Source organism: Prunus persica, chromosome G4, assembly GCF_000346465.2.
Source record: "Prunus persica cultivar Lovell chromosome G4, Prunus_persica_NCBIv2, whole genome shotgun sequence".
Lineage (NCBI taxonomy): Eukaryota > Viridiplantae > Streptophyta > Magnoliopsida > Rosales > Rosaceae > Prunus > Prunus persica.
Window position 1 is genome coordinate 22,511,529 of NC_034012.1, and position 23,193 is coordinate 22,534,721.

Here is a 23,193-nt window from a genome sequence, read left to right on the forward strand (position 1 = left end):
AGGGATCAAGGCACCTAGGATCACCACCATGGCCAAACAAGCTTTTGTCCCTACTATATTATCCCTTAGATAGCCCCCTTGAGCCTAAATAAGCCTTTTCTTTCATGAACCACACTATCCTTAACCATAAACTTGAACACTTTATCCTACCTTGTTCTATGAAAATTGGTGGAGCTTTAAGTTTGGGAGAATTGCACCTTACCTTGTGAGTATCAAAGTTGTTGTGAAAAGAAAAAAAAAATAGAAACAAAGATGAGTTTGAGGTTGGTGATTGTTAAAAAAAAAAAGAAGAAAAAAAAAAGAGAAAGAAAATAGTTTTGCTACCTCAATGTTGTCAATATTGAAGAAGTTTGAGAAATATGTTAATCAAAATGAAGTTGAAGCCCAACAATGAAATTTGGCTTCCAATGAAGTGCACAATTGGTGATACCACAAAAGATACAAGAGAATTTGCAATCCTTCATGGTCGTCACGTGCTCTACTAATTCTCATAGAATATTTTTGTTTTCCATACCCTTTCTTTCTTTAAACCTTAACCCATAACCCCATTACAACCGTATTTTAAGACCTTTTGATCCTAGAAATTGTGTGAATTTAATCTGTGGAGATATGATATGAAGAGCAAGCTTATAGGATTTGATTTTGTTTCCATGCATTCATTTTTTTGTGAGTGAAACACTTAACCCAAACTTTGAGCGTTTTCTTTGTGAGTGACATTCTTGGTGATATTTGGAGTTGAAGCTTTGATGTGCATATACCTATCCGGGTTGAGTGAGTTGTATTGATATTGGCTATTTCACACACTACACTTGAGAATGTTATGTACGGTTTTGTTAACTTTTGAATCATGCTTGTGGTTTATATGATGGCTATTTGATTCTTTAGAGTTATATACCTTGCGGGTTTATTGAGACAAATATGTGGAGGCCTAACATTCTTTTGAGTCTTTGTTTTGTTTTGTTTTCCTTGAGGGCAAGCAAAGTCTAAGTTTGGGGGTATTTGATATAACCATTATTTCGTACATTTTTTATTATCTCTCTCTTAGATTCTTGCTATGTTTTTGAGTGAGTTTAGTCCATTTTTACTTAGTGTTTTACCAGGTTTGAAGAGTAAAGATGGAAAAGCAAGCAAAATGAGCAATTTTGGGATTGAAATATGATGTGCAATCCTGGGAGCAGAATGTGCTGTGCAGAACAGTCAACTTGACAAAATATACTGTACTTCCTTAGAGGGAACCAGATGTTGAACCTTATATCGTTGGAAAGACACGGATGTTAGCTTTCTGTAGAATTTTACGGTTCGTGATTCGGACGTGTGTGGAGAGAGTTGTGGCCGTTTTAGTACAGACAGTTTGGGCAGAATGTGTTCTGCGGGATTTGCAAAATAATCCTTTTGAAGTCCAATCCTTGGAGTTTAATTTGTGTCAATTACATTTGGGAAGTGTCTACAAGGATGTGGAGTTATTTTCTGAAGTCTGATCCTATATTTAGTAGGATTTTGGATGCCAACTCATCAAAGACAATTGAAGCCAAACTTGGAAAGCATAGTTACCAAGTCAAAAGAGGATTTGTTCCTTATTTAAAGAAGACCAGAAAATAGGGTTCTCTTATGCTGGAATTCGAAGGAGAGTCAAAGAGCCCTGCCATTGTCAAGTTCTCAAGCATCGTCATAATCCATAAGTTTTATTTTATGTTTCCTAGTTTTTCAATTATGTTTTCTTTGAACATGAGTAACTAAATTATTCTCTAGGGCGAGGATGACGCCCGAGCATGGATAGTTATGATTTTTAATGCTATTTAATGGATTCTAAGTTTCTTTTAGATGAATGTTTAATCACTATTTTAATTGTTGCTATTTGTTTAAGTTCTTTGATTGATCACCTTAGGGCTTTGCATCTAGTAAATTGGAAGATGAATATGAGGCAGAACTCGCAATATAATTCAATTAGCTTCTTGTGATTAAGTGTGCTGAATTACATTATTGCTTGCGAAGAATAATGGTTTGCTTGGTTCTCTCGTTTTCTAGAACGTAATGAATTCAACTTGTTAAATTTATGCCTTAACCAGGATAGATTGCAGGATTGGATATATGATCTTTGTCTGAACTAGAAAAGAATCTTACACTTAAGGAAAACTATGGTCTGAGTGCCTAAAAAGGACTTAGATACGGGAATTATCATCTAAAGAACCGAAAGAATCTGTTGAATGCATTGAAATCTAACTTGGATTGCTTGTGGTTGATTCCGAAACCCTAGACCTTCATCATTCTTTTTCAATCTTTAAAAGTCAACGTTTTAATTCTTAATTGCCTTGATTAATTTCTTGTTCGTTTCATAAACTTTCACAACAACAATCTCTACAAATTTACTTGCGTATCAGTTAGATTTAATTTAGGTATTCGAATATTAGATTAATTTGGAATTCTCGTGGGCAGTGGCGGACCTACAGAGGCGCAAGGAGGTGCAGTTGCACCTCCGGTTGCCTGAAAAAATCATGGAGGTGCTGGATTTGCCCTTTTGCTCTCTAGCGTTTTAAAAGGTGCTATCAAGGCCCACTTCATGGAGTCCATCGATCTGAGGCGCCTGAAATTGCATCAAGGCACCATTCGTTTGGCAAGTTACACGATTGAGGCACGGGCTGTGTTGCAGAACGAGTTGCAGATCGCTTATGGAGGCGCTGTTTCACAAATGAAGAAGACAACCCTTTTTTTAATTTTCACAAACGTCGTCGTCCTTCGTTTATGTTTAATGAAACGTGTGTTTCAATAAGGTTGTTGTTTAACAATCAAACTCTTTGGTTTTGGTGCAACCTAGATAACAGAAGTTTCAAGATTCATTATTTTGCTTCAATTACTTGGTTGTTATAATAAATATTTCATTATAATAATGTAATAGCAAAAGGCTTTACGCTCCCAATTTGAAGAAGCCCATTTGTCCAAAAAATAATAATAATAATAAAGAAGAAGAATCCTTGCACGATGCTCTCACATCACAATTTGAATATTAGAGTTTTTGTTTAATTAGGACTTGATTGACACAACTTGTTTATTGATCTAATCTTTTTTTTTACTGTGATAATATGTTATTATTATTAATTTTGTTTTTATTTTACCGTGCTAATTAACCCTAAAATTATCTAAGGGTCTAGTTCATTTCAAAATATGTTTTTTATTCAGTCCTTGGTCAATACCAAAATCATTATTGTCTCTTTCTTGAAAAATTCCTGGATCCGCCACTGCTCGTGGGAACAATACTTGGACTTGTCAAACGCTATACTACATCAATCTTGTGCACTTGCAAGGACAAACCAAGTTTTATATGATATAAAATGGATTATTTAGATACTTGATATTTTTATTATTTTTTATAAATGTCTTACGTATTCATATGAGTTATTATATTTTATTAAGTAAGTGAATAATGTTTATTGATTTATTGGATAGTGATTTTGAGTTCTAGATGCACGGGCGTTGAGGATTCTGTTGTGCGTGTTTGGGGATTTAGTTTCAGCAGCACTAGAGTCGAGGATTCTGTCGTGTGTATCTGGGAAAGGTGTCTATATAAAGATAAATGTATAATGGGAACAACGATGGGATTTTTCTTGAGCATGTGCATGGTGAGTGCTCTGCGTAGGTGTGACCTTTGTTATCATGCTTGGACAGTGTTGTTTTGCAATATACGCCTTGGATATGGTAAGATTGCGGGAAGAAATGATTTTGGAAAAGTAATTTGAGTTTCAGAGTAAATGGTTAGTGTGGGAAACCTAATTTTAAGCAAACCCTAGGTCAAATATTTCCTTCCATTTGGGGATTATTTGATTTGGGGATTCTTGCCTTGATTAGGGATTTGATTCGCATTAAATCCCTAATTGATTTAAATCTCCTAAAATCAGAAAAATAATTCCTTTCCCAACAAGGATTATTTTTCTCCAAACCCTAACCCTACGAGGCTCTATAAAAGCATGACCACACACAAGGGTTGAGGTACGTCAGAACTACTACTTAAATCTCTACAGAAAATTCCTCTCAAACCCTAGCCACCTTTTTTCTCTCTCACTTTTACATAAGGCTCCGGCCGCCCGATTTATATTATAAACACATCTCGTACCCTATTTTAGCTATCGTTTCTCTACGGATTGATTGAACTGACTTAGGCATCGGAGGGCCTTTGGCCAACACCCCCCGGGTGTGGTCCTCTTATTTGTTCTATTTTGCAGGGAGAAAGAGGCGGCGAAGAAGAATCTTCCGAACCGAATATTCTCGTGGGGAAATTTGCTCCCACAAATTGGTGCTTTCATTGAGAGCACGAGTTATACTCAACGCGTGCTCAAGGAATCCGTTCCTCCTATTTTCCAATCCATTGAAGCCTTCCAAACAACCATGGTTGAAAGCAAGAAGACGAGAGGCAAAACCGCCGCGATGGCTAGATCCACAACGACCCAAAGCCATTCCACCCACGATCCAGCGGTCGACATGGCGGCACCACCACCTCTCACCACTGTGCCACCTACCGGACCTCCAGCTGAGACCACCGCACCGGCCGTCGCCGCCGAATATGGTGGAACCTCCCATCAAGGTGGGCTCGTTACCACCACTGACTTAGGCCCGGTCTTGGAGCAACTTCAAGCATTCCCTCCATTACTTCCACACTCGACGCGCGCTCCCGCATACACCTCCAATGAAAACCTAGCTCGTGTGCAGTTGGGCTCCACACCACACACTTCTCTCATCCCGATCCACAAAATCAAGCAGACCTTAATCTGAGAGTTGACCAGCTAGCTCTGAGAATGGACGACCAAAGCAATCTAATGAGGCAGCTCCTCAACCAAATAGGCTTTCCTCAAAACCTTGGCCTTGGACAACCGGGCGAGGAGAGAAGGATGGACGAATGCACCAGTAGACGACTCGACGTCCGCACCCGCTTGGGCCCGCAGGGAAATGTACATCAAAGGCTAGGCCCCCAAGGAGGTCAGCCAAACAACCATCGCAACGAGGATCGCGAAGAAAGGCGTTCAGCTGTCTACTCGCAAAGAAGCGTTCTCAAAAGCCTAGGCCCCCAGGGAGGCCAGTTGGATAACCCTAAACCCTAAACCCTAAACCATGAGGAAAGACGCTCCGTTACTCACTCTCGAAGAACCGATTCTCGTCGACAAGCTACAGAGAATCTTTCGCATGCGCAATCCACCAACACTCCAACTAGGTAGCGCAGGCGAGAAGGTCAACCCTCGGAGGACAATGAGGAAGTCAGTCAATCTTGTGGAGGTCGCCAACGTAACCGACTAGCAATGTGTGCAGAAGACGTTGAGAAGCTCGTGAATGACCGACTTCGAGACTTGAAGACCGGAGGAAACTTCGAGGATTCACTACGTAAGGAGATGGACCAGGTGAACTCTACGCCTTTCACCCTCGATATCGAGCAGGCCGCTCACCCGAAGCGATTCTCGACACCCTCGTTCATACACTTCAAAGGGGATTCCGATCCCGAGAGCCACTTAAAACACTTCAAAAGTGTTATGATCCTCCATCAGGCCGACGACGCACTAATGTGCAAGGTATTTGCAATAACCTTGCGAGGAGCAGCCCAAGACTGGTTTCACACCCTACCATCCAGGTCGATCAGCAGCTTCAAGGAGCTAGCTTATGTCTTCACCAAAGAATACACCTCTTACCGGACAATCAAGAAGAACCCTAACCACTTGTACAACCTGCGCAAGAAGTCTGACGAATCCCTTCGAGATTACATCAATAGATTCAAAGCAGAAAAGGCGAACATTGTAGGATGTGACGACCGAATCGCGTCCTCCGCTTTCAAGAAAGGTCTTCCAGTTGACCACGACTTGTACCGCGAGCTGACTATCACTCCCAGCCAGACTCTGGTAGAGGTCTACGCGACTGCGGAATGCTACGCGATCTGGGATGACGATCGAATCGCCGCAAAGAAGTCTACAAAGCAAGAAGATCAGCCAACTAAGCGGGCAGACCAAATAGGCAACAGATTTAACAACAGGAACAAAGACAAGCGCAGGTGGCACCCACAAGGGGAGGCTACGGTAGGAGAGAACTACACCAAGTTCACCATCCCCATACATCAAATCTTAGCCCAAGTGAAGAACAAACCTTGGGTAAGAAGACCACTACCCTTGAAGGGAGATCCGGATAAGAGGGATACTAGCAAATACTGTGCCTTCCATGGAACGCACGGATACAATACGAACAACTGCTTCGCTCGGAAAGCGCATCTTGAAGAACTCGTGAAAGAAGGCCACTTTACTGAATTCGTTGCAAAGCAGGCCATCCAACGGATTGAAGATCGAGACACCGCCAAGGAGCCGCCTCAGAAGGTCATAAGGATTAACACAATCCTAGCCGACTCCGGGGAGTCTAGGCTGACCAACAAGGAAAAGAAGAGGAAGATCAAACATGCCACTATGATCTCCCAAGTCTCGACCGACCTTCCACTAGCAGAAGACGATCCTGTGATCGGCTTCCAAAAGAAAGATCTGATTGGCCTCGACATGCCACATAACGACGCCCTTGCCATCAGCATTCAAATCGCTCAGGCCATGGTTGACCGAATCCATGTAGACGAGGGCAGCGCAGCCAATATCCTACAACTGGCGGTCATCCAACAGATGGGCTTGGAGACAAAGATCAACAAGTTAGCCAGATCGCTGACTGGCTTTAATGGTGCAACAACGGTTACCGTGGGCACGATAGACCTCGACATCTACTCCCCACCTGTAATCAGCTCCAAACATTCATGGTCATTAATGAGGTCTCACCCTACAATGGCATCCTGGGCAAACCATGGATTGGCAAGATCAATGCCATCACCTCCGCCACACATCAGAAAATTCGATACCCAATCTCTGGGGGCGGTGTCGGCCAAATCAACAACGATCAAGCAATGGCGAGGAAATACTCCGCCCAAGGGCTGAAGAAAGGCAAACAAGTGCAGTTCCTCCCTGTGAGCTAGGCAGATCTGGAAGAGGTTGAGCAACCAAATCTTGCTATCTTATAGCAATCAAAGCGTCAGGACCAAGCCGAGGAAATCCGCCCAGAGGTCTTTCCTGAAGAAGGATGGAAACTAGAGGAGAACGTCGAGTTAATACCCTTGGATCCTGACCAGCCAGATAGGAAAGCGCGGATCGGCTCGCGCTTAAGCCCAAAAGAGAAGGTGGAGCTTACCACCTTCCTCCTGAGCAACAAAGACATGTTTGCATGGTCGCAGTCAGACATGCCTGGCATCGACCGGAACATCATCTGTCACCGACTCCACGTCAACCCCGCATGCAAGCCAATGGCGCAGAAGAGACTCAACTTCGCACCTGAGCGAATCGCTATCATCAAAGCCGAGGTTGACAAACTCCTAGCTGTCGGCTTCATCGAAGAGGTCTCCTACTCAAAATGGCTTGCCAACATTGTTTTGGTGGCAAAACAAGAAAAGGGCAAATGGAAAGTTTGCGTCGATTACAGACCTCAACAAGGCATGCCCTAAAGACAACTTCCCATTGCCGAGAATTGACCAACTCGTGGATTCCACTTCTGGCAATCAGCTGCTCAGCTTCATGGACGCCTACTCCGGCTATAACCAAATCCTGATGCACGAGGATGACAAGGCGAAAACTTCTTTCATCATCGAGAGAGGGACCTACTGCTACAAGGTCATGCCCTTTGGGCTGAAGAACGCCGGAACAACCTATCAAAGGCTTGTAAATAAAATCTTCAAGGAGCAGATAGGCAAAACTATGGAGGTCTACGTGGATGACATGCTGGTCAAAGCCCCAAAATGTGCAGATCACATTGGAAATCTTGCTGAGTCATTCAGCTTGCTCCGCTAGTATCGCATGAAGTTGAATCCAAGTAAATGCACGTTTGGTGTATCCTCCGGCCGATTCTTGGGACACCTAGTCACGCAACGAGGTATCGAGGCACACCCACGTCAAATCAAAGCTATTCTCAAGATGAAGTCGCCCTCCAAGGTGAAAGAAATACAAAGTCTGACGGGTAGAGCAGCGGCCCTCAACCGGTTTCTCTCGAGATCAACTGACAAGTGCAGACCATTCTTCAAAGCTTTGAAGAAAGGACAAAGAGACAAATGGGATGAGGTGTGCGAAGTGGCTTTCCAGAATCTGAAGACTTACCTCACCTCACCTCCCCTGCTCTCAAAACCAGTCCCTGGCGAGGACTTGTTCGTGTACCTGGCAGTATCCAACTCAGCTGTCAGTTCAGCTCTCATTCGAGAAGAGCTGGGGGCCTAATATCTGGTATTCTACACGTCAAAAGCTCTCCTCGATGCAGAGACTCGCTACCCAAAATTGGAGAAACTTATTTTGGCTCTTGTAGTTTCTGCGAGAAAGCTGCGACCCTACTACCAAGCTCATCGAGTCATCGTCATGACCGACTTTTCCTTTGAGATCAATCATTCACAGCCCTGATGCTTCTCAGCGACTCATGAAGTGGGCTATAGAGCTAAGCCAATATGACCTCCTCTACCGGCCAAAAACTGTAATAAAAGCCCAGGCTTTAGCAGACTTTGTTGCAAAATTCACCCCATCAGCCGAAAAAGAGAAGTTGGTCAACCAAAAGGAGGAAGTTCAAAAGCAGACGGGACCTCCGCAAAACCTAGCCAACCAAGAGACATGTGGCAGTTGCGCGTAGACGAAGCGTCGAACCAAAAAGTAGCTGGAGCAGGGGTCGTCATCACCACCCCGGATGGAACCCTGTTGGAACAAGCTATTACGCTTGGCTTCCCGGCCTCGAACAACGAGGCAGAATACGAGGCATTGCTCGCCGGCATACGCTTGGCAAAGGAGCTCGCAATCAAAAAGCTAGCCATCTACTCAGACTCACAATTGATCACGAATCAAGCCTCAGGTGAATACATGGCGAAGCACCCAAGGATGATCTTGTACCTTGACAAAGTCCAAGAGCTGTTGAAGGCATTTCCCACCTTCACCATCCAACAAGTGCCCCGGGCAGAGAACGCTCACGCAGACGCACTGGCAAGCCTAGGATCAATGCTAGATACCCAGTTCAGACACTCCATCCTGGTCGAACACCTTGACCGACCAAGCATTGAAGAAATAGAGCTAATCGATACCATGCAGATTGACGAGGACCCCAGTTGGCAAGACCCCATCATCGACTATTTGACGAATGGAAACCTGCCAACGGACAAGTCCGAAGCTAGAAAGGTCCAGCAGAAAGCAGCGAGATACTACATGCACGGCAACAAGCTCATCCGCAGATCATACTCTGGCCCTCATCTCACTGCATAAAGTACCCGCAAACACTTGAGGTTTTCTGCAAAATTCACGACGGCGAGTGTGGCAACCACTCTGGGGGCAGGTTGCTCGCCCAAAAAGCTTTAAACATAAGCTACTTCTGGCCTACCATGCGTCACGACTCAGCTGAATATGTCAAGAAGTGTGATCGCTATCAGCGATACAAGCCGATCCCTAACCTGCCTGCCGAAGTCTATCATCCGCAAAACAGTCCATGGCTGTTTATGCAATGGGCCATCGACCTAGTGGGTCCCTTGCCACCAGCGCCCGCCAAGAAAGAAATGATGATCGTCGCCACCGACTACTTTACTAAATGGATCGAGGCCGAAGCTCTATCCTCTACTAAAGAAGCCGATGTGGAGCGATTCATCTGGAGAAACATCATATGCCGGTTTGGCTGCCCACAGTCGCTGGTTACCGACAATGGCTCACAGTTCATTGGCAAGCAGATCACCGCCTTTTTTATGAAATACAAGATCAAGCAACACTTGTCCACCCCGAGGTATCCACAAGGAAATGGACGAGTTTCTTAAAAGGGGGTCGTCATGCTTCCTGCGGGAAATATCCAAGTTCCTATCCATTTCCTAAGGGAGGCAGGATAGTCACACAGTTACCCATAAGGAGCGTCCTAAGGGAGACGCAGGGTGACGACTAAAAGGGTCCGTTTGGAGACGCAGCCCGCTAAAAAAGTGTCCTAAGGGAGACGTAGGGTGCGCCAGGAGTTTCTTAAAAGGGGGTCGCCATGCTTCCTGCGGGAAATATCCAGGTTCCTATCCGTTTTCTAAGGGAGGCAGGATAGTCACACAGTTGTCCATAAGGAGCGTCCTAAGGAAGACGCAGGGTGACAACTAAAAGCATCCGTTTGGAGACGCAACCCGCTAAAAAAGCGTCCTAAGGGAGACGCAGGGTGCACCGGAAATTTCTTAAAAGGAGGTCTCCACGCTTTCTGCGGGAAATATCCAGGTTCCTATCCATTTCCTAAGGGATGCAGGATAATCATGTAGTTGCCCATAAGCAGCGTCCTACGGGAGACGCAGGGCGACGACCAAGGCATCCTACGGGATGTGCAGAACACACCCTAAGTCTCTCAAGAGGGACCCTGGTGCTTGCCAACTTCCTAAGGGGAATCATCCTACGGGATGTGCAAAACACACCCGGAGTCTCTCAAGGGGGACCCTGGTGCTCGCCAACTTCCTAACGGGATGTGTAGAACACACTCGGAGTCCCTCAAGGGGGATCCTGGTGCTCGTCAACTTCCTAAGGGGAATCATCCTACGGGATGTGCAGAACACAACCGGAGTCCCTCAAGGGAGACCTTGGTGCTCGCCAACTTCCTAAGGGGAATCATCCTACGGGATATGCAAAACACAACCGGAGTCCCTCAAGGGGGACCCTAGTGCTCGCCAACTTCCTAAGGGGAATCATCCTACGGGATATGCAGTGCATGTCCGGAGTCCTTCAAGGGGGACCCTGGTACTCACAAATCTCTAAAGGAGGACGTGCAATCAAAACACAGGCTGGTTACTCAAGCAGTTCATAAGTCAAATATGCAAATTGAAGTTGAAAAATGTAACTGAAATTTCCATAACAAACAGACCAACTGGCCAAGTTCAACAAAAAGAAGATGGTCAAGTAAGACAAGTTATTCTAAACAAGAAAGCAGACTACAAAAGCTGAAAAGAAATAAAGGAGTCGACGATGTTGAATCAACTCCACGCTTGACTACTTGTGACTCAACAGCTGGATCGCGATAGTTGAGCGAATGAGCACACCTCCCAGTTCGATCTTCATCCCTTGACTAGTGCAGATGACTCAAACTTCAGAGAGGAATGCCAACATCTTTTTACTTCTCGGCAAGCAGACCACTTCATAGAGCAAATCACGGTCTCCAAGTTTGTCTGTAGAAGACTCAAGTGGAACATCCCAAACATCGTGTATACCGTCAATCTTCTTGCTATCTGCACCAACAAGATGTTTAAACCTTGCTGATGGCGGCAGAACAGCTCTTACTTGAGTCTTCTCAGCAGAATGGATCCTTGGCTTTTTCCTCAACGGAGTCGCATCTTTCGCCAGCAAAGTTGTAGCTTTATTTCTTGAAAACTTGACATGTCGGCCATCCTTTTTTAAAGGAGTCCGGCAGAACACTCCTCCTGCCCAGCCGGCAGATCATCAGAGTCTAGACTATTCTACTTCCATCTCTCAACATACTGGGCAGGGGGCAGACCACCAACGGCCACCGCTACTCCAACCGTCTTTAGCCACCAGCGACGACAACAAGCTTGGTCCCATCTAGCTGGTCCTCGCCACAAAAAAGAGAAGACGAAGAAAAAAATATACTTGCTCGACTTACCTTGGGATGCACGACAACTCCTCTCTTCGACAAGCAGTACAAATTCTCCAAGATCTCTCTCAAGCTAGAAAGTAAAGAAGTGAAGTTTGCGATGTGAAGAATAATGAAGAGAAGCCCTGCATTTATACAGGTTGGGCATCCTAGGTCAAGAAAGAATCGCAAGCCCATTCCTACTGGGAACCCAACTCCAAGAACAGTCAAAAGCCGACTCCAATTGGGACCCCAAATCCAATAAGGAAGCCCAGTTACAGCTGGACAGCCCAACAGTTAATTCACACCTCCTCCATGCCACCACGCGCCATGCAGAAGCTGGGGGGCATTTGTGCGAACCTAATTTTAAGCAAACCCTAGGTCAAATATTTCCTTCCATTTGAGGATTATTTGATTTGGGGATTCTTGCCTTGATTAGGGATTTGATTCGCATTAAATCCCTAATTGATTTAAATCTCCTAAAATTAGAAAAATAATTCCTTTCCCAACAAGGATTATTTTTCTCCAAACCCTAACCCTACAAGGCTCTATAAAAGCATGGCCACACACAAGGGTTGAGGTACGTCAGAACTACTACTTAAATCTCTACAGAAAATTCCTCTCAAACCCTAGCCACCTTTTTTCTCTCTCTCTCTTTTACATAAGGCTCCGGCCGCCCGATTTATATTATAAACACATCCCGTACCCTATTTTAGCTATCGTTTCTATACGGATCGATTGAACTGACTTAGGCATCAGAGGGCCTTTGGCCAACACCCCCCCTGGTGTGGTCCTCTTATTTGTTCTATTTTGCAGGGAGAAAGAGGCGGCGAAGAAGAAAGGGGAATCTTCCGAACCGAATATTCTCATGGGGAAATTTGCTCCCACAGTTAGTTTTAAAAGAGTTATGCATAGTACATGTGAGTCTTTACAGGGAAATGGTTTTGAGTTATCAATCATTGGTAGAAAAGAATTTATAAAATATTTAGTTTTATGCCTTGTGGAAATTGAAGTTGAGAGTGAATCTAAATTTCATTGTTGGTTTTACTTGGACAATATCTGTATGTTTTGAAATGTGATCCTTTTTATTTGGAAGAACTACGTGTAACTTGATCCCTCTGTAAGGGTACGTAGGCAACCTGGGTTAACCTAGGTGCAGCCGCAAATTGATCTGTTTGAGTTTTGTTTGATATGTTCTAGTACGTTGTTTTAAAGGATTATTTATGAGGTCGGGGGCCCATTTTGTAATTTATGTGTGCTACTGCATTATGTGTGCTGGCGCTTGGGTACTTTAACTGTGCTTTTATTGCATGTGTAAAATTTTGGAAATGTCTGTTTTTCTGGGAAAGACTCTGTCGAAATTTCGGTAGAAGTCTTGACCCTTTTAAGTTAGAAAGTGGGCCCGATATCCTTTGGGTGTTGAAAGGAAAGCATGATTTGGCACGACTTCCAAGGGAAATTCGAGTCGAGTCCAGTACCTTTGACTGACTCTAACTCTATGAGCATCAAAATAAAATTGAAAGGGGAACATGCATGCCTATCAAGTTAATTCTCAATGATCATGTTAAATACATATTATTAATATTATAATATAATATAATTAAAATTAGCATCTCCCTCTATAAATAGAGACCTACCACACCCCAAAAATAAACCATTGCCTGAGTAATTAGGAGATCATTATCATGATTTCAGAATCATAATTGTGGGAGCAAATTTCCGTCCCACAAGAATATTCGCCAAAGATTCATTCGTCTTCTCTGCTTCTCCCTCTCTCCTTGCAAAACAGATCGGAGTAAAAGGACCACACCCGGGGGGTGTTGGCCAAAGACCCTCCGATGCCTAAGTCAGGTAGGGTGTTTTAAGGAAAACCGGGTGGGCGGAGCCGTGTATGGTGGCCGGAGCCTTATGTGAGAGAGAGAAAGAGAGGAGGTGGCTAGGGTTTTTGAGAAATAATTTATGCAGAGTTTTAGTATGAATTTAGACGTACCTCAACCCTTGTGTGTGGCTATGTTTTTATAGTGGTCTCGGAGGCTAGGGTTTCAGAGGAATAATTCCGTAGATGGAAGGGAATTATTCCTCCCCTTTTTGGAATTGATTTGATTAATTAGGGATTTGATTTATTAGAGTAAATCAAATTCCTAATTGTGATAGGTATCAAATCAAATCCTGATTCAATTAGGTAACTCCTCATTTAATTGGGGATCGTGGTAATTAACCAAATCAATTCTCAACCTAATTAGGTAACGTTCAATTTAATTGGGTAATTCCCAATTAAATTGAGTAACTCCCAATTAGGTTGATTAATTCCCAATTTGGTCAAATAATCCCCAAATAGTAGGAATTATTTGACCTAGGGTTTGATTTAATTAGATTCCCACAATAATCATCCTTCTACATTTTCAGTTCTTGTTCACTTTCGTATTTATGATCATGCTTCACCACTTCTGCCTCTTCACCATTGTCTCATGACAATGTATGATTATTTTGTCTTTTTATATAATAATAAAACTTAAGAGCTTAATGATTTAAGTATTAGAGTGAACAAAGAAAAGCATGGGGTTTAAATAGAAAAACTCTTTTATTTTTTATTTTTTCTACTAGGTGTGTATTTAGAGGTAGTTTGGGAAGATACTTAGATTTTCTAAAAACTTGTGAAATTTTTAATTAGAAATTTAGGTGGACTAAGAACATAAAGTGAAGAAAGAGAAGTACGGTGCGGGGTTTAAATAAAAAAAACTCAAAAGAATAAAGAAAAATGCAATTGTAAGGAGCGTAAAAATAGAATAATTATGTGTGAAAATCACCTCTCTTTCAAAATGGAATGACCCCTGTAGTTGGGGAGTTAAAAAATAATTTTACTCAAAAGTTTACCCCAAAAGAAACTCCGACGTCCGTCCCAGCCGCTCGCTCCATCCTCAGCCGGCCAGACCTCACCATCAGCCAGTGCCGACTGCTGCAGCTGCTGGCTCTGTAAGTTCTTCTTTATTCTTGTAATCTTCTTCTTCTTTTAATTCTTCTTCTTTTAATTTAACTTTGTTACTGTTTCTTTCTAAATTAGGGATTCAGAATTTGAGGGATTTAGGGTTTATGACATTACAGACTTGTGTGGTGGAAATACATGGGAAGAAAATTTGCTTCTATGGGTTGTGCTTATATTCAATAGCAAGGAACGGGAAGCGGATATGATTTTCCAAGTTTTTGTAGTTGAATGACTGCTATTTCTCTGTATTTTGCAAACTGTAATAGCTTCTGAAACGTGAAAACTACAGAGACTAGTATAACTGTACTGAATAAATTCTCAGTGCAAAAGCTCATTTATTCATTGATGTGTTTTTGCTAATAAAATAGTGGTCACTAAAAAATAAAAGAACCCCATGGGTGTGAATCCATGTATAAATTAATGAAAACATAATAGTCGAATGAAAACTGCCTAGTTGGAGTCTACTCCCAAATGATTCTCAACAACCGAGCTAAGATAAGATAAATTGAGTATGAAATAATTGAGATACTGGTAATGTGACATTAGCAATTTAATTAATTTTTTATTATAAATGTAATTTCAGTTCTGGAAAGCACTAGAATTTGGAATTGGAAAGCAAGTTCGACTCTGTGGCAATTTTGACCGAGGAAAATTTGCTTAAAAGTTCCCACCCCATTTTTCAGTCCGTATCTGTTCAGACTCTCAGATCTATGTTGTGATTTTCAGGTATGATCACTCTCTCTCTTACCCTCAGACATCAGAAAATCAAAATACGATTATTTTTTTAAAGAAGATTGGATATTATGATGTCTATTTTTATATTGGATTGGTGTTTCCATAAGTGAGGTTTTCAAACTTTTCTTATGATGTCTATTTTTATATGGGATTAGTGTTTCCATAAATGTTTCCTTTATTGTTTTGTTCTGGAGGCTGCAGCTTTTCTTTTGTTTTCTCTTGTGGATTCCTTATCCACTTGCTTGTTTCTTTGTTTCTCTCTTTTGAAATTATAAAGTTGCTATTAAAAAAATATATATATATTTTGTGATTTTCTCTGCAATTTCTTGAATTGTGAAAAAAATTAAATACATTTTCTTAGTAATTATATTAACCTCATTGGAACAATTCCATGGTTAGTATATATGATTATAGTTTCAGATTAGATTAAGGATGAATTAATTTGTAGGTTCAGATTTCTAAATGTGGAGCTTGTCCTGTGCCCATTAAGTGGTCGTCATAGTTAATTGGGATAATCAAGATAATCACCCTTTCTGTATCCTATAAAATTAATTAATGTAATTTGCCCCCTAGAGTTTGCAAAGATAGCTAATTAATCGTGTAATGCTTTAGACTGAACCATTGTTCACTAGGGTCTGTGCACTTTAGTAGATATACAATAAACTGAAATCATTTTAGAGAAGCACTGTCATGGTATTTATGATGCATGATTATGCTGGAGAGAATATCTGTTTGGCAAATCCACTTGTATGTTAACTGAAAATAACTCTAATTTTAGGCTTTATTAACTAAAAGTAACTCTAGTTATAGGCATGATCAATGACACAGTCCAGCTGCCAAACACTCTATCTCATCAGAGTGTATCCATGATCGCATACACCTACACAGACAAACACCTTATTTAATGTTAAAGGCCTAACTCTGCTACTGTATCCATAGTGTAAAATTATGCAACAAAGATTTGTTTTTTGGAATTATATATTGTGCGGGAGATTAATATATCTGATGCAGGACGCGTAGGACCTAAATTTATTAGTTTCCTAATGTATTTGTTAGTTTCCTAGATTCTCTAGTTTTCTAAATTCTAGTAGGATTTCAACTTTTCCAGGTTACCAGATTTCTAGTTTTAAGTTTCCTTTTTTATTTGGGTTAGGATTTCTGTTTAAGCAAGGGATTTTTATCCTATTATGTCTAGGTTTTAGTTTGCTATAAATACCCCCATGCAGTTCTTTAAAATGCAGATTTGAATGTTGAGTAAACCTTTTCCTAGAACTCTCTGATTTCGTCCCTTCGATCTATATTTCTTCTCCTTGATCTCCGATATTCTTCTTTGTTCTACTGTTTCTGCCCTTTATCTCGTCTTTTCGATCTATATTTCTTCTCCTTGGTCTCTTATATTCTTCTTTGTTCTATTGTTTAAGTGCTTTAATCTAACACCTACGGGATGTACTACATCAATATCTGTTCAAGGATGCAATCAGGGCTCTTTGGTTGTTGATTTTGGATACTTTTCATGGCATCATTCTCCCAGTACTCACCACTTCAGCTAGCTTATTAGCACACAGGATATTAAGGTAAAATAAGACAAACACATTACATATTATTTCTCAAAAAACATTTGAGCGGGGGCACACCTCAGCCCATGTTTATTACTGCTTACAACCATATACTACTGAATCTAATATGTTGAATGATGCCATGCAAAGCATCCTAATTAAGTTGTCACTTGTTAACCCCATGAAACTTCTGCTCTTCACATCCTTGTAAACCTAGTTTGTTGTGGCTCTTGAAACTCCATGGAGTCCTAATGACTAAAACTTAAATTGTATTTTGTTTAGTATATATGTTAGACCTAGATTTGGTTAGAGTTTGGCTAAGGGAACATTTCACAAATCTGTGACGTGCTGGATTTTGTTCTTTTTGTGGTTGTTGCTCTTAGAATTAATAAAGAAATTTTTATTTGTGGGATGATTTTTTCATAATAACTCTGTCATTGTTCCATTAAGTCCTTGCATTAGATGCAAATGTCTGTATTTTCTTTATATCAATGTAAGATATCTGTAACTTGTGCGGCTGCTTTGATTCATCGATAAAGTCATTTATCCTTGTCAATTAATTTAAAGAATGCTTAATTTTGGGAGTCATTATTTTTCAACATTTTCTGCCAAATTTTTGTTAGGATTTTGGCTCGTCAAATATGTCCTAGTTGATTTAGGATTTGTTTTAGGAAAATTAGAGGTATACCGATTCTTGTCTTGGAGGGATTAGGAAAGAATTTCAGTTTTCCTTATTCAATTTAGGTTTGGATTTCTAGAAGTCTATTAGGATTTGGGTAAGTGTAATTTCCTAGTCCACCTAGAAATAGGAATTCAATCAACCTTGGGACATGTAAGCCAACTCTATATCTATAAATAGAATAGGGTTTGGGTCGCTCTCTCGTTCACGCGAGGAGAGCCTTGACGGCTAGGGTTAGGGTTTCTCCAATTTTCTTTACTCATTCTCTACGCCGTCTCTCTCAGTCTTCTCTGATTGTCTCTTTGGGTTCTTCTTGGTGAATTGGGTACAACGTTTTTTTGTGGCTCTTTTGTTCTCCATAGGGTGGCTGCGTTGGCTTCCTTTCTAGGTTCCTAAGGAGCCAGTCACTGGTGAGGGGTCTCCATCTTAACGCTATGGAGGTGGCCACCGCCTCTTCTGCTCAAGGGGATGACAAGTATGCGCCACCAAGCGGGAATCAAAAGCGTACGAAAACTGGTGTTAGGCATCTGATTGTTAATGGCATGGATTTTTCTGGTAAGCATAGTTTTTAAATCGGATTTTGTTGACAAGGCGGAGGAGACCAGCCTCAAGGGGTCTCCAAGATCTCCCTAATAATTCTCGTATGGAACGTTCGTGGGCTTGGCAACCGATGAACGTTCCTATTATGAAGATCTTTCTTCGGAATTTTCTTCAGGCTAAGAGGCCAATCTTGGTCTCCCTTGCTTGTCAGCTTGGGTTCTAGATCAAGAAAATTGGAGGTGGCGGTTGGTGTTTGGCTGGATCTGTTATGATCAAGGGCGGATTTATGCCTAGGCTAGGGGAAGATTTTTAATATTAAATATGATTTAAATTTTATAAGTTTATTTAAATTAATTTTAAATAGGATTATCAGAGTTTTAATTTTAAATATAGGATTATCAGATAAAGAAATGAAAGATTTAATTTTAAATATAGGATTAGAGCATATTTTAGGAGAAAAAGAATATCAAAATATGTTAATTGAAGTAGAATGCATGCCTGCAGAAGATCAGTATAGTTCAATTGGACCATTTGTAGCACGGCAAGGCTTATTTTAGGAGAGGAAAAAGAGCCAGAGACAGCCGAGAGTTTTGAGATTAGTTCTAGGGTTGCAAAAGTTCTGTAATCTCTATTATTAATCAAAGGAGCGGTGATTTCTCTACCTAGAGAAATCACAACTGGACGTAGGCAAAAGTTCTGTCAAACCAGTATAATTCTTGTGTGTTTCTAAGTTTTCTAATATTTGCTAGTTTAGTCTGTTGCTGTTGGTTACATCAAAGAACAAGATCTAGTGTGCGGTTATTTAACAATTTTCTCTATGACTGTATCTTTCACATACTAAAAACAGGCAATGTGAATCTGAAATTTTTTAGTTTATCAAACAATTGTCTAGGTTTTCATAAGATTGATAGTTTATGTTAGCATGTGTACACATTCTTTAGTTGGAGTCATATCTTTTGAATTGCACATCTTGGATTTAGAACTCTTTGTTTGGATCTTGATATGTTTTCCATGTTTAGTTGGTCAAACACCCGTATCATATTGTTTCATCCATAATTGCCAACTCTCTAATCAGAAGCCCCTAACACCCCCATTTCCGTCTCCCCTTAGTGTACTTTCTCCCTACTTGAGCTCCATTCCTTCTTGAGGCGTTCCCCCAAGGGTTTCAGTTTGAGTGAAGAGGCCAGGATTCATCACAAATCATACTGAAAGTTTCTTAAAATTCCAAAAGAAGATGGAAGGATTAGAACAATTGAAGACACAAGCAGGACGATTGAAGAAATTGGCAGGGCAATGGTCATCTCAAGCCCTTGAATATGTTCATCAGGTTCCATCTGAACAGATTTATGCTGCTGTCGCCATCTTGCTATTTACCTCATTTTTACTCTTACTGGGTATGCTCTTTTATCTTCACTTTCTCAAAAAATTCTACTATGATAATATTTATTGATATCTTTTGTGTTGTAGTTAGGTTGTTTAAACGCCCAAAAGCTAATACCATACTGCTGACTGGGCTTAGCGGGAGTGGAAAGACTGTTCTTTTCTATCAAGTAAGCATTGACATTATTGGATTTTGTTCTCCTTAAACATTGTTATTAGACTCAATGTGTAGCGGACTCGACTAATGTCATGCTTCTTCGTGCATGATATGTAATGCAAACAAATTACATCTCGACCATATGACTCTGGTTATTTTCATTATGCCAATTAAGAACTTCAAAATTATGCAAGCTTTCTACTAATTAATTTTGCAGTGTTTTCAAAGGCGTGCATGAGGCTCACCTTGAGGCTCAGACATCCATCTGTGCTACAAAATGCTGCAAAGCCTTATGCCTTTCTATTGTAGCATACTTCTCACTGTTTGTTTTGCAAAAGTGGAAGAGACCCCCTTTTTTAAGTGTGCCCAACCCAGACGACATCCTTTGGCTGGGGTATTTGGAAAAGGGAATAAACCATCCAAATAAGAGGCAGAAGCCTGTTCCACCTGAAATATTACCCTTTGACTGACCATGTGCTTGAATGACAATATGTATTATGATTTTTTACGTTAATTCGAGGCCTGAAAGGCTTATGTCTCAATGCCTCAAGGCTTAATTCTTGCCTGACGAGACCTAAGTGCCCTGTCATACCTTCACTTCTGAAAACACTGGTTTTGCAATAAGAATTTCTGGTTTCGTCTTATTACTCAACTTTGTTAGACAATATCATGTTATTTTGAATATTGAGTTTGTCCTTTGTTTATGTTGTATCCTTTTCCTTTTGATAAAATTTGAAACTCTGTCATTCTTTGTGATAAGGTGCTGTTTAGTACTTGGGAAATAAAATTTGGTTAAAAATTCTAAATGCCTTGTATTAAGTATGTCCTTTTTTCCCCGTTTTCAGTTTCTTTGATGATCTATTTATGCCATAGCAGTGTTGATCCAACTTTTGTGGCATGATTTTATGCACGTGCCAGCTGCGGGATGGCTCTTCTCATCATGGTACTTTGACATCAATGGAACCAAATGAGGGAACTTTTGTGCTCCATTCTGAAAAATCAAAGGTACATTTCAGCTTCTCGTGCTCATATGCGAATAAACCGTGTTTTAATATGTATTGCTTGTAATGAGGGCAGATCTAACTCATCTATTTGCCTTCAATGTGCAGAAGACATTAGCCACAAACATATTCTTCCCTTTCTTTCTACTATTGTTTTTGTTGATTGCACATCTGGAACTTGATTGTGCTCACCCTTCTTTTGGTTGTCCCTGACAGAATGGAAAGGAAAATCCTGTTCATCTTATTGATGTTCCTGGGCATTCTCGGCTTAGAGCCAAACTAGACGATGTTCTGCCTCAAGCAGCTGGTATAGTATTTGTGGTTGATGCTTTGGAGTTCTTACCAAATTGCCGTGCCGCTTCAGAGTAAGATTTCTTTTTTCAGTATAAAGCTACATATATGATATTTATTTAAAAATGCCTATTCTGCTTGCCATATGCTTACATCCATTTTACCACGTGGTGGTAAAGGGTGCCAGCCCTATTGGTCCAAGGCAATAGTGTGTAAAATTGCTAGTAACAAATGGAGGACCCTAAATATGGGGTTTAAGGATATGGATGCATGCTTTGCATGCAACATAAGATTTTCACTTATATAATGGCTGACCTATGGCACTTTATTTGCAACAGGTACCTGTATGATATTTTGACTAAGGTGAGTGTGGTGAGGAAGAAAATTCCAGTTCTTATTCTCTGCAACAAGACAGACAAAGTGACAGCACATAGCAAGGAATTCATTCGAAAACAATTGGAGAAAGAAATGTAAGATTTGAGTTTTGTTTACTGTGGGTGTCTTTTATCCGATTGATTATAATGTTCTACTCCAAGCCCTTCAGTGGTTGCGTATGGGATTATATTAATTGTTCATTATATGCACTCGAAAATTATATCCTGTATCTTTGTTCTTTATTTTTATTTGTATAAGAAATATCCTTTATTTTCGTTAATTCCATAAATATAGTGCTTACAGTTAACAGTTTTGCTGTGATTTCCTATTTTTCATCAATGATGCATTCAAGACAAATTTTTCAATTTATTCAATTCTGATTTGTTTTTCCTTGTTTCTTTAATTGTTCATTTGTCGAGAGTGCTCTGTGATATAAGTTTCTGATTTATATATCTATTTCATTATCCTCATGTATTTGTCATATAATATCTTATAGTGACAAATTACGTGCATCAAGAAGTGTGATATCAACAGCTGATATTGCAAACGACATTACACTTGGAGTGCCTGGCGAACCATTCTCTTTTTCCCAATGCCAGAACAAAGTTAAAGTTGCAGAAGCTTCTGGTGTAACTGGTGAAATATCTGAGGTGGAGCAGTTTATCAGGGACCATGTGAAGTCTTAGTATGTTTCATCCTATTTCATGAATTTGTCATGGTTTTCTTTGAGAGTTGAGTTTAATTATTGTTTTGTTGATGATTGGAGGGAAAAAAAAAAAAAAAAAAAAAAAACCTCAACGAAGATGCTCAGAACCATTTGAAATTTTCAAGTAAAGTGGATTGTGTTCATGCTGATCAACTTGTGTTAAATATTTCTTTGCTTTTTGATTGAATTTTTACGCAGCTCATTCCAAGCAAATCACACAACAAAATCTTTTTGGCCACAATAATTATCAGGCCAAAATATGTACTTTTGTAATCTTAAGGATTTGTTAGAGGTCTAGAAACCGTGATCAAAGGATATCATTCAACATCAAAATGTCCCAATTATAAGTTAAGTTGCAAACCAAAGTCCTATCAAAATGTTGGACTACGGAACTTTGACAATGACTACTAGAACATCATTCAACATCAGATAATTTTTCCAAGGAAATTTATTTTGGCATCTGGATCGCCCTTTGCATGTCCTAAATCAGCTCAAATGGTTTTGAATGACCATCTAAGCTTTTAGGACTTGGACCATTCATTTTTCTTTAACTCAATGAACTTATCCACACCCGAAGTTCGGATTTTTCTACGTTATAAGTTCGGATTTTTCCAAGTTACAAATTCGCACTTGGTATGATTGCGGTTGTTGCCGTTGTTAGATCAACAGGTTCACCTTTTTCTACTAGTAATCACAATAACCATTGAATTGTGTTCTCGTTAAGCATGAATTCGTACTAAAGATGCATATAAGAAGTACTATTTGCTTTAATAGACAAGACTATTTTATGGTGGAGAGAGATTATTGCAGTAAAGTCAGGACAAAGAAGCTAAGCGAAAGAATAAGGACTTAAAAGTCATCAAATTTTGTCTATGGAATAAAAACTTCGAGTTAGACAAGTGGTGGAAAATTGGAAAAATTGGACTGTTTAATTGACCTTCCCATCTTAGACGGCAATGACTTTAGTTCTCCCTCCCTATAATTAAATTGAATTCCGGAGAAAATGACATTGACCAAATCATCGCAGTGATGATTTGATATGATATTATAATTTGCAGCAGCAGCAGCTAGCATAGCCATACTACTTGTAGCTCCCACACTCACAAAAAAAAAAAAAATATATTGCTTAACGTTTCAGCACCTACATATTCTCTTTCTTCATTTCATATACTACCATGCTTGATCT

At 40.5% G+C, this 23,193-nt stretch overlaps 1 protein-coding gene across 4 annotated transcripts; it reads left to right on the forward strand.

Annotated features, from left to right (window-relative positions):
• LOC18780284 (signal recognition particle receptor subunit beta) lies at positions 14,432 to 22,093 on the forward strand. 4 transcript variants are annotated; one of them, XM_020561334.1, is made up of 9 exons: positions 14,432 to 14,577; positions 15,171 to 15,313; positions 16,744 to 16,896; positions 19,208 to 19,491; positions 19,565 to 19,647; positions 20,553 to 20,639; positions 20,852 to 21,000; positions 21,265 to 21,396; positions 21,798 to 22,093. In XM_020561334.1, the coding sequence occupies exons 4-9, from the start codon at positions 19,332 to 19,334 to the stop codon at positions 21,985 to 21,987; spliced, it is 801 nt and encodes a 266-aa protein (XP_020416923.1). In that variant the 5' UTR covers positions 14,432 to 14,577; positions 15,171 to 15,313; positions 16,744 to 16,896; positions 19,208 to 19,331; the 3' UTR covers positions 21,988 to 22,093. The 4 variants fall into 4 exon arrangements, with proteins under 4 accessions (XP_020416923.1, XP_020416925.1, XP_020416924.1 ...); XM_020561336.1 differs by having other exon boundaries at positions 16,793 to 16,896; XM_020561335.1 differs by lacking the exon at positions 16,744 to 16,896.